Consider the following 14,222-nt stretch of genomic DNA (forward strand, 5'->3'; position numbering starts at 1 on the left):
AACCTTGTATCCCCATCATGCAATGACCTCCTGGTCTTTGTAAAAAATGACTTTTTCTCACTTTTATACAAGCAGACAAGAAACTTTAGACTTTGGAAGTCACGAATATGCTCAACGGTAGTTGAACTGATGAGGCTTAGAAGCATTCAGGACTGAATTTGAAATGGCAAAGGAAATCAGAAATCAAGAGTTCAATCCCTGGGGGGAGATCGACTACAATGAGTTGGGGGGTCACCAAGTCGTGTATTGGAGTGGGGGAGGGCGGATCTGGGGGGGTCAGCAAGTCAGGGAGAGGGAGCAAGCAGGAGGCGGAATGGAAAGAAAGGAGCAAGGGAGTCTGGAAGATTGGAAGGGGACATCTGGAGAGGGAGGTTGAGAAAGAATAGACGGGTAGTAAGAAGGGGGTGGGCAAACGATAAATGATGACGAGCAAGTGGAGTAAGACGTTGGGGTGGAGTTTGGGAGTTGGACCAGGACAGAAAGTGGGAATCATGCATGGAGTCAGACAGAGGGTGTAAGAAGGGGGGGGTACCACTTGGACACATCTGCACCTCTGATACACACCCTGGTCATTTTGGCATCAGTCCCTTCACTACGCTTCATTAGTCTCACACATACACAGGGAGGGGGGGGGACCAAAATGGTCCAGGAGTAATGACGTCTTCAGCAGCTGTGCCACTGAGCAAGGTGACCAGGGACAGAAGGAGGGAAGGAAGGAAGGAAGGAAAGAGGGGGAAATTGGTCAAATGTAATGTGCGGAAGCAGGTAATACCGTTAAGCGATTCGGCCTGACTGGCACCAACCTCTCGACATAAATATGATCAGTTCAGTCAACACACACATGGGGAAGCGCCACATGGTGAAGAAAAGAGCTGTCAGGCGACATCAAGTGGTAGGGGTGGGGGTGGGGGGTCTTCAATAGCCTGCGGCCATTGACACAGAAGCAGATGATGCCCCTCTCTCCTCAATTCAAAGGCCAGAAGACATGGGTTTCGATAGCGGTTAGCTTCTATAGCTAATGTCATTGTATTTTTAAGACTGTAACCTGACTTCTGTACCTGTCTTCTTCTTTTCCTTTGGGCTTTTCCCTTCAAGGTTTGATCCGCATGTTTGTTTTGGCCAAGCTTTTACGTCGGATGCCCTTCCTGACACAACCCTCTGTATTTATCCGGGCTTGGGACCGGCACAAGAAGACTTATGGCCCTTTGTGGCTACAAAACAAGCAACTTGCTCAGTAAAAGGCTCCCAAACACAAAATGGTCATCGGCACAGCAACATTCAATAAAGCAATATATATATATATATATATATATATATATATATATATATATATATATATATACACAGTAAAGTCTCGTTATATCGATATTCAAGGGAGTCCGAAAAAATATCGATATATCCCACCCTGTTTGCATGTAATTTTCTCCGTGCGTGCATAGAAATAGTATCGATATAACCGGGACTATCGATATATCCGATATCGATATAACGAGACTTTACTGTATATTCAAAAACCGTGTAATCTGATAACATGGTAAACCCGTCCACAGTAGTAACCGTTGTCGAAGAAAATCGCCACTTAGTCACTTATTAACGTTAAAGTAGGCTGTTTCAGTTTAGGCTATTTAGACTATCTTGCAAGCAGCTTGAAACATGAGTCATTTGTATTTCATTTTTTCACTTTTGACATTTCTTCCTATCCTGCTAAAGCACCTTTTCTCAAGCCCAGAGGTGATACAGTCGCCGCATATAAAATACGTCAACATACAGGAGTGCGTACGCCAGCGGCATATTATATTGCGTTTATTTTTGGCAGCTTTGAACTTAAATCTATACCGCCATTTTATTCATCTCGAAGTTTTGTCCGATTTTTTTTCTTGCCTTTGGTCAACCATCTCGGAGAGTCCCTGTCTGACTCGACTGTAAACGTTTTTCTATCAACATTTTCACTGTGACCCCTCCTCGCGTTGTACACGTCCACCCGCCGTCACCTTTTCACCTCTGATTCTCTGAGGTCAGACTTTGGTCAAAGCCCTGCTAACCCCTCCACTCGCCCTCCTCCATTCCACGTCCATATGTGGCGACAACACCCCCCCTTTCCTCACTTCGTCTCCTTTTAAAAGAGCGAATAAGAAAAAGCTTGGGATAGCCGGACCGCCGAAAACAGGCGTCGGAACAAATGGAACCCCGAGAGGGACGTGAAGAGGGAGGATAGAGGGGAGGAACGGAGGGGGAAGGAGAGGTGAAGCGCACAATGCAACGGGGCACGGCGGTTGGACAGACAGCATCTGCTCTTGGCTCACCCGTAATGGATGGAGAGGCCGAGAGGGAAGGAGAAGATGGGGGAGGAAGGGGAGGGCGGAACAACAGCAGGTGGAAGAAGAGGGCGGCAAATTGGGGGGAAAAAATGAACGAAATGTGAGGATTGTCCATAGTCGTCCAACTTGAGATCCAAATTATGGCCATCGGTGGGTGACATGTCGTTATTGTGGAAAGCCACAAAAAGTTACCGTATTTTCTGGAATATAAGGAGCACCTTCAACCAATGACATTATCCATACATAAGGTGCACCGCATTATAAGGGGCACCTTCAATGAAATGTATAATTATTATTATTTTCATCAATGAATGCTACAGCTGCGTGTTTGCTTTCAACATTTAGCTTGTAGTAGACATGCACATTCCACCATGAAGTCTCTGATCCACTGCTGAAAACAACAATCCTCTCCTCTTTCATCTAGAACTGCTTCATGTCACAAAGAGGGTACAGCAAGTGCTGAAGAATAAAGGAAAAATCTCAATGTCATTTTATTTTACTGATTACAATTTGATATCTATCTTTTTTTGCTTAGCAAAGATCATCCAAATTGACATAAACATGATTTTCTTTCAGGAGAGGGTGGCACGTGAACTTATGTCATAGGGCCAGATATGGCCCCCGGGCCTTGAGTTTGACACCTTTGCTCTGGAATTTATTAACTAAATAATCTGCAGTATGTATTTGAATATTGGTTGTGGACATTTATTTTAATTCAACTTTTTAACGTTGCAAATGAGAATTCATTCTCACTTTAATGCCTTTCTGCGACTCCTCCAGTCTCTATGTTACAAACCACCAATGGTAGTTTGATACCTGAACCAAAATATATCCGCAAGGTGGGAGAAAAAGAGGGGAAATTCAAAACGAGCTGTGTTATCACCACTTTCGCTCGTATCGTCCTCTCTCAAAGAGAGATCATAGTATAGTAACTTCCTCTTTTAAATGTCCCTCCGTGTGTGTGTGTGTGTGTACATGTGTGTGTACGTGTGTGAGATTGAGGAAACTTGGCTCGCGCCCTCCGATGGAAATTTGAGAGTTTCCCAGAGCCGTCATAAAACTGTCTTTTTATCAGACTAGCCCCCACCTCGCCGTGGCCCCTCCTAGCCATTACCAGGTCACACACATTCCTGTCTCATGAAAGATGATGAGTGTTGTCATTGGGGGGGTTAAAACAGACAGAAGGGAAAAGGGAGCTTGGAAAGGGGGGTGGGGGGGTGATGGTAGTGGGGGTACAAAAAAGAAAAAAGGATGCTCGGCGAGAGTTTTCACTTTACATGAAAGCGCCGCCCGCTCAAAGTCAAGGCAAAGGGGTCGCACTTTGATGGCGGCGGACGTCGGTGGATGAGAAAGTGGAGAAGAAAGGCAAGAAGAGTTGTGTAGGGGAGGGGTGTTAGAAGAAAAGAGGGGAAAGTAGGTAATTAACGTCCAACTCTTTTAATTACCGCCCAGTGTTCATTGTGCCGGAAGGAATGTGACAATGATGCCATTAAAACTTCCCTAATAGGAGGAGAAGGCGAGGGAAGGGGGAAGACATGCGAGAGGAGGATGAAAGAGTGAAAAGGGAGAGCGGCGACGGACGGTTGGACGCACGGAAGGAAAAGCGAGGGAGAAAGAGAGGAGGGATATCGGGCGAGCGAGGGAGCGATATGAAAGGAAAAGAGGAAACAATCGCCACAAAAGACAAGCTGGGAGGGAAGATGGGGAGCGGATGAGGCCAACGGAGTGACAGAGCAGATTAGCATCAAACAAGAAAGGCCACGGACGGACGGACGAGTGTGTGTGTGTGTGTGTGTGTGTTACCGAGTCTCTGTGTGTTAGCGGGCGAGTGTGTCGCTGAAACAGAGGACATATTCATTCCAAAGACGGCACCAAGGTGGATGGAACTTTGATGATGTAGAAACGAGCGAACGGAAACTTTGCTGTGTGTGTGTGTGTGCGTAGGCTCTTGTTTCAAGAGGTGGCGCGGGTAGGTAGGAGAAAAGAGAGACACACACACACACACACACACACACACACACACACAAAAACGAGCCTTGGGGGCATCCTGATCCACATATTCAGTCATCTCCAACCACATCCATGTTTTCCTCTATGACTCACACACACACACACACACACAAAAACGCACTTAAGACGAAACTTGCACATACTGTACATAACACACGTGAGACACACACAACACCCACGCGCACAAACAAAAGCCCCACACAAACATTGTGAGGCTCTTCTGAGCTGTTGAAATTTCCATAACTGGCCATTTTTATTTTATTTTTTCTTTTTTTTTTTTTTTTTTTTTTCCATCTCACGTTAGCCTCTAATCAGCTCCCGTATCTCTCCGACACCTGCCCGGCTGCCTTTAAAAAAAGCCTTAATATGCAAAACAGATACACACACACACACACACACACACACACACACCCCTCGCATATATGCCTCGCAACAACCCCCCACCCCATCCTTGCACAAACACCTGTCCTCACCGCTTCTTGCAAATGTTGACATTTATGTATGAAAATGCTTAAAAAACAATAAAAAAGCTGTTCCCCTTCAGCCGGTTTACAAGTAGTACAGTGCAGGATGCAAAAAACTAGGGGGGGGGGGGGTGCACTTATGAAATTGCCCATAGACCTCATCAATGCTGCCTTGACGTCGTCAATAGACAGCGATTTGTTATTTGAGAGAAAAAAAAAAATGCCATACTGCCATACTTGAATTTGCTATCTATTAGCTAGCTACCTAGCTGGCTATCCTTTTGCTATCTATTTTCTTTCTATTAGCTATCTGTCTCGCTGCCTAGCTTTCTATCTATTTGCTATCCATTTTCTATCATCTAGCTAAGCTAGCTACCTAGCTGGCAATATATTTGCTATCTATTAGCTAGCTACCTAGCTGGCTATCTATTTGCTATCCATTTGCTATCTGTTTAGCTAGCTAGCTATGTAGCTGGATATTTATTAGCTATATGGCTATCTAGCTAGTTAGCTAACTGTCTAGCTGGATATCTGTTAGCTAGCTGGCTAGCTTTCTATCTGAGTTACTTCCGGGTTGAGTGAACGCTGGCGCATGTGGCTGCCGCTTCTCACACGCAGAAAAGCGATCCTGTGACTGTAAAGTGACCTTGAGAATTTTGAAAGGCGCTTAGAAATGAAATGTATTATTATTATTATTATTATTATTATTATTATTATTATTCGTTGCTAATTTCCAATAGACTTATTGAGACATCATATCCAAGTGCTTCTGCCACCCCCCCCCCCCCTCACCGAGCCTTTCAAAAGCCTCCCTTTGGAGAAGACAGAAGATGGATGTAGGAAAGTGGTGTGTGTGCGTGTGTGTGTGTGTGTGTGTGTGTGTGTGTGTGTGTGTGTGTGGCCCCAGTGGACAAATAACGCACACGGAGTGAAATAGACGGATTGGGGGGGGGGTGCCAAAAAAAGTGGGAGTGAAGCACTTCAAGTGTGAGCTCTGCAAAACTCCCACTGCTCGCAAGGGCACTTGTATCCAGTACGTCATCTCTATCTTTTACCCCCCACCACCCACCCCCAAACCACCTCCACTCTCCCCTGACTCCCCCCCCCCGCCTCCCTTCAATGCTCTTTTGTCTCTCAGCTCTCACCCTCCATCCCCTATCTATCCATCTCTCTCTCTCTCTCTTCCTCGTACTAAAACAGTAGGACGCTTAACCTTGATAGCATTGAAACCCCCCCTCTACCCCCCACCCCAATCTGCCCCGCTGCAGCCCCCAAAGTGACATAGACACGTGTGGGGGGGAGGAAAAAAAATGCTTTGCCAGCATGCTCGGTCCGGTCCAAGGGATTGCCGTACCCTTCGAGGTGAACAGGACACTGCTGGGAAATGCGGCAACAACAAAACACTCACACGGGGCACTCGCAGAACGGCGAGCGTTTGTAACAAATACACGTGCGAACCTTCTTGACATTCCGCCCACACCGAGAAGGGGAAACGGTGAGCCAAGGTTGCTTCAAAAAACAACAACAAAAAAAACAGAAGTGCGTGTTGTAAAAATCCCACCAAAAAGTGAAGTTACCCATTGAGGGCTTTTGTTAAAAACTGGAAGACGTAGCGTCAAACACGCCAGGGGGAAATGAGTCACGGGGAAGTAGCGAGTGTCTCCAACGAACGAAGGCCATGAAACAAAAGATGGGGAAGATGAGGTGCGATAATCAAGTCAATCCGTTTTTCTTCCGCTTTTGCACTTTTTGAGTTCCGAAACGGCATCGCTTAGTCAAACAGGAGCCCGAAAGCACAACAATGGACTTGGTAGCCAAAAAAAAAAACAGAACTTCTAAAACTGATGCCAACATAACTTATTAAGACGGGACATTAGCGAAATGAATAGCCATTGGGAAAAAAACTAGAAAAGTTTCTAAGTCAGGACGCCTTTTCCATGTAAATGCCCTAATCCGTTTCAAGCCCCTACAAAATTCAAACATAAATGATTTCTATAGCATAAAATGCATTAAAATACGTCACAAATATATGTTACAATTTGATTTGTATATAATCCAACAAAGATATGCATAAAGAATAAAAAAATCAAGACAAACAAAAACAAAATACTTCAAACTACCCATCAGCATCTCAAGGTGGAACGGTGTACCCCGTAGCGGTACCCCCCGCTGCTTACCTCAAAGTCATTGGCCTTGTTGTAGTGCATGTTGAGGGCACGAAAGAGCTCACAGTCCCGGCTCACGCTCAGGTCCTCCACGCCAGCGGCGCCGTCGTTGATGGCCTGCCGGGCGAATTTCTCCATCTGGATGTAGTAGAACTCCCGGAAGTTGCTGAACCACTTGATGAGCTGCGAGGTGATGCAGCGGTTAAACTGCAAGAGAAGAGAACCGGGGGAATGGTTAGAGCTATTTTGGACTTGGTTCAACTTTCAAAGACTCTTAATCTCATGTGTTCTATCTATTGGAATTTCTCAGCGTCAAAAGAAGAGGTCTGGATACTTTGCAAGTGGAATCTTGAATCTTAAGTCGTTATCGAACCAAGACATTTTGAACTGAGTATGCAGAAACGCTGAAAGGAGACTTTGGTCTGGGTTCCCATATTTTCTGCACAATAAGGCGCAACCTAAAGGCGTTCGTTAATCTCAAAAACCGAGAGGGCGCTTCATAATCAGTTTCACCCTATATGGTTCATGATTCAGATTTTTTGGACATAGTATTTTAAATGTTCTGTGAAGACCTTTATGTGAAAGCTCTCTATGAAAATCTGTATTGCATTGTATTTAGTTCAGCGTAGCTCTAGCTAGTGGATGCATAACGCAACCACCGATAGCTTCCACTCTATGCGCCTTTTAATGCAGTGCGCTCTTTATCAAAAAATAGTTTTAAATTCCTGAAACTACCAAGACGAAGAACTTAACATTTCTGAAATTTCAGTTTGAAATGCACTTCCTATGAAGGTTAAGCCTTCATTTAGGATTTTGTCTGTGTAAGCTCTCAGTCGTACAGGAGTGGTCCATCGATGAAAAGGTTTCTTCAGCCATCCATCTATACTTCTTTGAAGGTGTCGGACGTTTCGCTTCTTATCCAAGATGCTTCTTCAAAGAAGTACAGATGACGGCTGAAGAAACCTTTTCATTGATCCATTTTGTTCTCAAAAGTCCAGATTTTTACTTTTGGTATGTCCGGGAAGATGTGGTTTGGCTTTTGCAGTGGTGGACTGACTAGAAGTATAATTATTTTTTTTTAAAAGAACTACTGTAAAATGTCGTTGAACTTGAGGTGTGGAAATGCTGACCTAGTCATCTTGGACATCTTGAACATTAGTCTCTGACATTCTTGTACAACGTATGGCTTCATAGGAACGGTATGGGAAAAAAAATAAAATCTGTATCCCAACATGATGCTCTGGGCTACACAAAATGTCAAATTCTTTAGTCAAAAAGTATTTCCGGAACATCTTATGACATCTTTCGTCCAAGTCATCTTAGGTTGCGGTCCGTCATGTCTCAGACTCATAAAGTCGTCGGATGTAGAAGTAAGAAGACAAGACGTGAGGATAAAAGCGCTCCCCCGTCAGGGGGGAGTCGTGATGTGAGGTGTGAAAAAGAAGGCAGAAAAATCGCCGCCGATAATAGAGACATTAAGTAAGACAAGCGAGACAAGAGAGATTGTAAGTGAGAGTGTGTTCATCTTTCCCGCTGGGAGCCGAACACCCCCCCATACCCGCTTCCGCCCTCCTGCCCCCTATCATAACCCAAAGAGTGGAGGAAGAGGTGAACAGAGGGTGTCGAAGCGGCGACGGCGGCGGGGTTTGGTCCGCAAAACGCATAATTGAGCAGAAAAACGATTAAGTCATCATCTGAAGCGCCCCAGCCCGCGGGGGGCTCAAACAAGTACTTAACCTCGTTCACCAATTACACCCTGATTCTCCTCCCCTCTCCGCACCTCCCGGTCAGGAAAGAAAAGGGAAGAAAAAGAGCAGGGGCTGTAGGGGGTGGGGGTAGAAGGAAAAAAAAAAGTGGTCAAGAGAAAAGAGGCCGGGACGATAAGCTGTAGCGAAGACTGTGGCTATCTGATCTGTGCCGCTCGGCTGGATTCAATAGGGCCAAGTAAACCTATTAAGAGCCTCAGCGGGTCCCTAGCTCTTTTTTTCCTTTTTGCCTGTGAAAACACACAGTCTAAACAAGCCAGACACTAGATAAGGACTCCAGGCACATAACATGGTCCGAAACTTTAAAGCACTGCCATTTTTGTCCACTAAAATCCACTAGTGGGCTGAAATGCTAGTATTGTCTTTTTATTTGGTTGTGTTTGTCTTAGCTACCACTAAAAGTCATTTGATATTGGATCTATCCACTGTTTGATTTTATTGACTTTAGGCTCATTACGGTCTAACCTGCGAGGGTGCCACCACATCACATTTTGCAGTTGCACCATAATAGGAAAGAAAGTTTGGGCTTGGGGTAAAAGTGTTGATAGACAGAGTTGTGAATAGAATTTGTCTGATCATACGAATGTGAATAAGTGAATCCGTGTACCAAGTGCCGCGGCTAACAATTAGCATTGATTTGACAGTGTTTTAACTCCCACAGTTATTAGCAACATAGATACAAGCTACTCATAGCCACTCAAGCCAAATATTACTGTCAAAATAGACCGAAAGAGTGAACCTTTTTGTATTTAAAGTACCCACATACTGTATACGTGAATACTAACTAACATACACCAGGGAACTCCACAAGCACCGCAGCTAACAATTAGCATTGATTTGACAGTGTTTTAACTGTCACAATTAGCAACGTAGCTTCAAGCTCCTCGTAGATACACCCAGCCAAATATTACTGTCAAAATAGACTGAAAGAGTGAAACATTTTGTCTTTAAATTACCCACATATACTCGAATACTAACTAACATACACCAGGAAACTCCACAAGCGCCACAGCTAACAATTAGCATTGTATTTGTCTGTCTTTTAACTCTCACAGGTAGCAAATGCCCGCCACTTTTAGGATCATCTGCTCACATTACCGCCCCTCTGTGCTCTTTTTGCGTGCGGTGCTACAAGACGAAGAATGGATTGGAAGCGTGGGGGCTTGGTGCGAAAAGGGGGTGGGGGCACAAAAACGCTGAACGGACTACTGGCTGGGGAGGCCGGGTGGTTTTGACATGGAGATTAGGGCTGTGGCTATTGTTCGGCGACACGCAGGCACACACACTCCTCATGATATCGCGATTCTGCATGAAAGGGGGGTGGGAAGACCAAGCCGCCGAGACCAAGATGTCCGCTTGATACTGTTTTTGGGTTTCGGGAGGGTGCGTATGAGTAGGGAGGTGATGGAGGGAGACTGTCCTAAAGTGCATGGTGAGCATAAACTGGGAAATGAGGTGGGGAGGGAAAGATGGAGGGGTGGGACTGGTGCAGGTCAGCTCTGTCGGACAATGGTGTTGGGATGGGGAAGGGATGGGGGGTTTTGGTGGCGGCGTAGGTGGTGGCGGCGGGGTTGGAACGTGAGCAGTCAGCAGGCTGGGGTCGTGACATGGACGCGTCAAACAAACAAACTACTGACACTTACAAATATTTGCTGGGCTGCAAGGGGCTGCTTCAATGCACACAATAGCCTCGTTTTTTTTCTACCAAGCAGTTCCATATTTGTGAAGGGTACTAACATCCATCGCACATCACGGGACTGACTGCAGTGTCGGGAAGTGACCCTACCCCCCTCCCCAAACCCCTTTTTGAGATAGGACTGCTTTCAACTGAAGAAAAACAAGCAAATTATTTAAAATACAACTACAGTAAAGTCTCGTTATATCGATATTCAAGGGAGTCCGAAAAATATCGATATAACCGGGACTATCGATATATCCGACCCTGTTTGCATGTAATTTTCTCCGTGCGTGCATAGAAATAGTATCGATATAACCGGGACTATCGATATATCCGATATCGATATAACGAGACTTTACTGTATATGAATACATCGTAGTCATTGGTGGTCGGCATTCTTTGCATATGATAAAGAATATAACTATTTTTAAAATGTATGTGGTCTAGCTACAAAATACATTGGAACTTGTTTAGCATTAAGCATTAGTATTAAACTAAGAGACTGAAAGTGAATGATGTTTGTGATTTCAAAAAATGTCTCTCAAAACACCAGAATACTAATACTACTACTACTACTACTAATAATAATAATAATACATTTCATTTCATTTCTAAGCGCCTTTCAAAACTCTCAAGGTCACTTTTCAGTCACAGGATAAGTTTTACTGTGGGTGAGCAGCGGCACCCACACGCGCCGGCGTTCACTCAACCCACCCAGAAGTAACTCAAATAGATAGAGAGCTAGCTACCTAATAGATAGCCTATAGATAGGCAGCTAGCCAGCCAGCCAGCTATATAACTAATAGATAGCCAGCCAGATAGCTAATAGATAGCAAATAGATAGCTCTTCTTTTCCTTTCGGCTTTTCCCTTCAAGGGGTCGCCACAGCAAATCAGTGTCCTCCATAGATAACAAATAGACCGTGGCAATCTCTCACCATTTGTTCATAAAGCTTCCCGGAAGGTTCTTCTTCTTCGCAACGGGCGACATGAATGAATTACTACCCGACAAGAGATTTTCGAAGCCGCACGCTTTTGAAAATTGAAATTGTGGAAAACGGCAGCCATCGCTCACAGTGGAGACCTTTGATGTCAACGCAAGGCAGCCCGAGTGACGGATCGACGTGTCATTTTATTACGGAGACGGCTTGGGAGGAAATAGAACTAAGCGCCTCTACTCTCCATACAAAACACCCCGACATAAAAATATAGAGGTCCTCGATTTGCTTGATCCATATAGTTTTTGCTCAGTCAACTTTGGCAAAGTCAATTGCAACATTGGGCAGTTTTGGTTCATTAAGTTGCTAGTAGGAGGATGAAGGAGACACCTGACCTAACCCTCCCCCCAACCTGACCCTCACCCCCCCCCCCCCCACTTCTTTCCCATCCCAAAAACAGCTGAGGACAAGGGTGTCGGGCGTAAAAAGAGGGACCGGGCTCAAAGGAACACATCACCGCGGCTCCTTAATCAGACTTGTCAGGGGTCAGCCGGCACTCACATGAGATGCAACGTATATATACGTGTGTGTGTGTGTGTGTGTGTGTGTGTGTGTGTGTGTGTGTGTGTGTGTGTGTGTGTGTGTGTGTGTGTGTGTGTGTGTGTGTGTGTGTGTGTGTGTGTGTGTGTGCGCGCGTAGCAAGCTAAGAGGCAGATGAGAGAGGGACAGCAAGAGTGTGTTTCTCACACTAACACTCAAGAGCCTGTGAAAGGTCACCTCTTAATGCTAACAGCGGCAGATAGAAGGTGGCTCACAAACAGGGTTGCGCCAGCGCACACACACACACACACACACACACACACACACACACACACACACACACACACACACACACACACACACACACACACACACACACACACACACACACACACACACACACACACACACACACACACACACACACACACACACACAGCGTCTAGAATAGAACACACTCCAGCAAAGCATTCACTTCCAATTGTACGGGATGCAATATGGGAGGGACAGGTTCTACCCTGGACTGGTCGCAGGACACATCGTGACAAAACAAAAAATTCAAACTCTGATTGACATTTAAGGCCTGTTTTAAGGACTTTGGGCAAACTTTTGCCCATGTAAAATTCGGTGCGCTGTATCTCACTGCACTGCAGTTTAATATGTTGAAATAAATTGTTAAAAATACAGGTTTAATCTTATTTCAGTGTGACTGGCAACAAACCAAAAAAGTTGTGGTTTCGGTGTAATGTATAGATTTAAAAAAGTCCAATGCTAACATTCAATGAATCAGGTGACACATTTTTGTCACTTTTTTGTTGATTGTAATTATTTGAATAATAATTGAATTTATGTATTTATATGTTTGTTTGTTTGTTTGTATGTATGTTTTGTTTGGGGGGCATTATAATATGTGACTGACCACTTAAATAAAACCCTCTTTTTTATGCCCTCAGGAAATGTCAACTTTGCCACTTCCTCCAGACTGAAAACTTGCCAAAACGGCTCAGCCGCATGACCCAACCTCGAAATCAGGTAAGCGGCAATTGTCCGTGACACATGAGTCTTGAACTATACCACGGAAAAATCGTAAATACATAAAACTACAATAGAAATTAAAATAAAAAAAAACACCATCAAATGTCTAACCACTCACTTTTTGAATACTATGACTGCAAACGACAATGCCGAGCTTAGAACCCCAAACTCTCAAAACTGGACGGCTAACATGCTAACAGGTCCATGCTACCCATTCCCAACTATGTTCCCCAAAATGTCATCTTTTTTGCATTCCTATGGAGCCAAATGTTGAAAATTAAATGGATGCAAGCTCGTCTATGCTCGGGGTGTCCGTCCTACAGTGCTAGACAATACAGTGCTAGACAATACACAGATGACCTCAGCATGCTAAGCTAACGTCGAGAACAAGCAAGCAGAGTTAAGCAGAAAGACACAGAAGCCTGTCTGGGCCTCGCTCTCGCCCTCGCACTCTCTCTCGTAAGCCCCTTCACAGTCATCGGGGCTTTCTAACGTTTCCTGTTTTCGCAATGGGGGAATTGTGGGAGATAATCTCCGGCTGCCGATTGGCTGACTGCACACAAAAAAAAGCAGCCCTGGAAAGCGGCCTTTTGTTAGCGGCGGTGACTCAAATCCAGTCGCTGGCTTTTCTTTCTTTCTTTTCTTTCTCGTTGGCCCCAACGAGGTGCATATAGTGTGCTTCATCATCAGAAAAAAAAGATGGTAAACAGGAGTAGTGACCTATGAAAGAGGGGTAAACCTCATGAACTGCGTTGTCGGATCCAATCACCATCGGAAAATCACCATTGTGATTTAGTTTAAAGAACCGCAGATCGCAAAAGAATCAATGAATTCATAAATTCTGGGCAGCGTAGAGGTTCGAGGTTTAATTTTTAGCCTCAGAGTTTGTATGTATGTTAGTACCAAGGGAAAACCCTTGGTACTATGAACCGTTAGCATTGAGCTAGTTTGCGCAGCGGCGTCAAAATCTGTGTCAATCAGTGAAAAGGATGTCTTGGGCATGATTTTATTTTTAATATTTGAGCATTTGAACGCAGGAAAAAAAACAATGTACACATAGTAGTCGATATATCAGCGTATGTCTTGAAGAGACGGGATTAGCCATAGCTTGTGACATTAGCAAGTTAGCAAGATTACATGTGAATGAGTGTCTGCATATGAATGTGTGTTGTATTGTAAGACACTGAAAAGTGCATCAATCTAAAGTAATAAAATACTATTTTTAAGATTAAAAAAAGCTAAAAAAAATGTGATGTCGCAGCAGCCCGCATGATTAACGACAATGTGGGGCATGAATTGTTTTTCTTTT

The 14,222-nt window shown here is 44.6% G+C and overlaps 1 protein-coding gene and 1 long non-coding RNA gene across 4 annotated transcripts in view; one reads left to right on the plus strand and one right to left on the minus strand.

The window, feature by feature from the left end:
• LOC148883606 (uncharacterized) overlaps positions 1 to 14,222 on the plus strand; it is a 101,581-nt gene that overhangs the window by 8,972 nt on the left and 78,387 nt on the right. For both annotated transcript variants that reach the window (XR_016118426.1, XR_016118427.1), the window contains exon 2: positions 12,832 to 12,910. This is a non-coding gene — a long non-coding RNA (uncharacterized LOC148883606). The remainder of the gene's footprint in view (positions 1 to 12,831; positions 12,911 to 14,222) is intronic.
• Positions 1 to 14,222, minus strand: part of LOC148883607 (prospero homeobox protein 1-like) — a 34,605-nt gene that overhangs the window by 8,845 nt on the left and 11,538 nt on the right. For both annotated transcript variants that reach the window (XM_089021595.1, XM_089021596.1), the window contains exon 4: positions 6,970 to 7,164. In XM_089021595.1, coding sequence (XP_088877721.1) covers positions 6,970 to 7,164 — 195 coding nt within the window. The remainder of the gene's footprint in view (positions 1 to 6,969; positions 7,165 to 14,222) is intronic.

Source organism: Hippocampus bargibanti, linkage group LG19 (genome assembly GCF_051943395.1).
Source record: "Hippocampus bargibanti isolate YZ-2025 linkage group LG19, ASM5194339v1, whole genome shotgun sequence".
In the NCBI taxonomy this organism is placed as follows: domain Eukaryota; kingdom Metazoa; phylum Chordata; class Actinopteri; order Syngnathiformes; family Syngnathidae; genus Hippocampus; species Hippocampus bargibanti.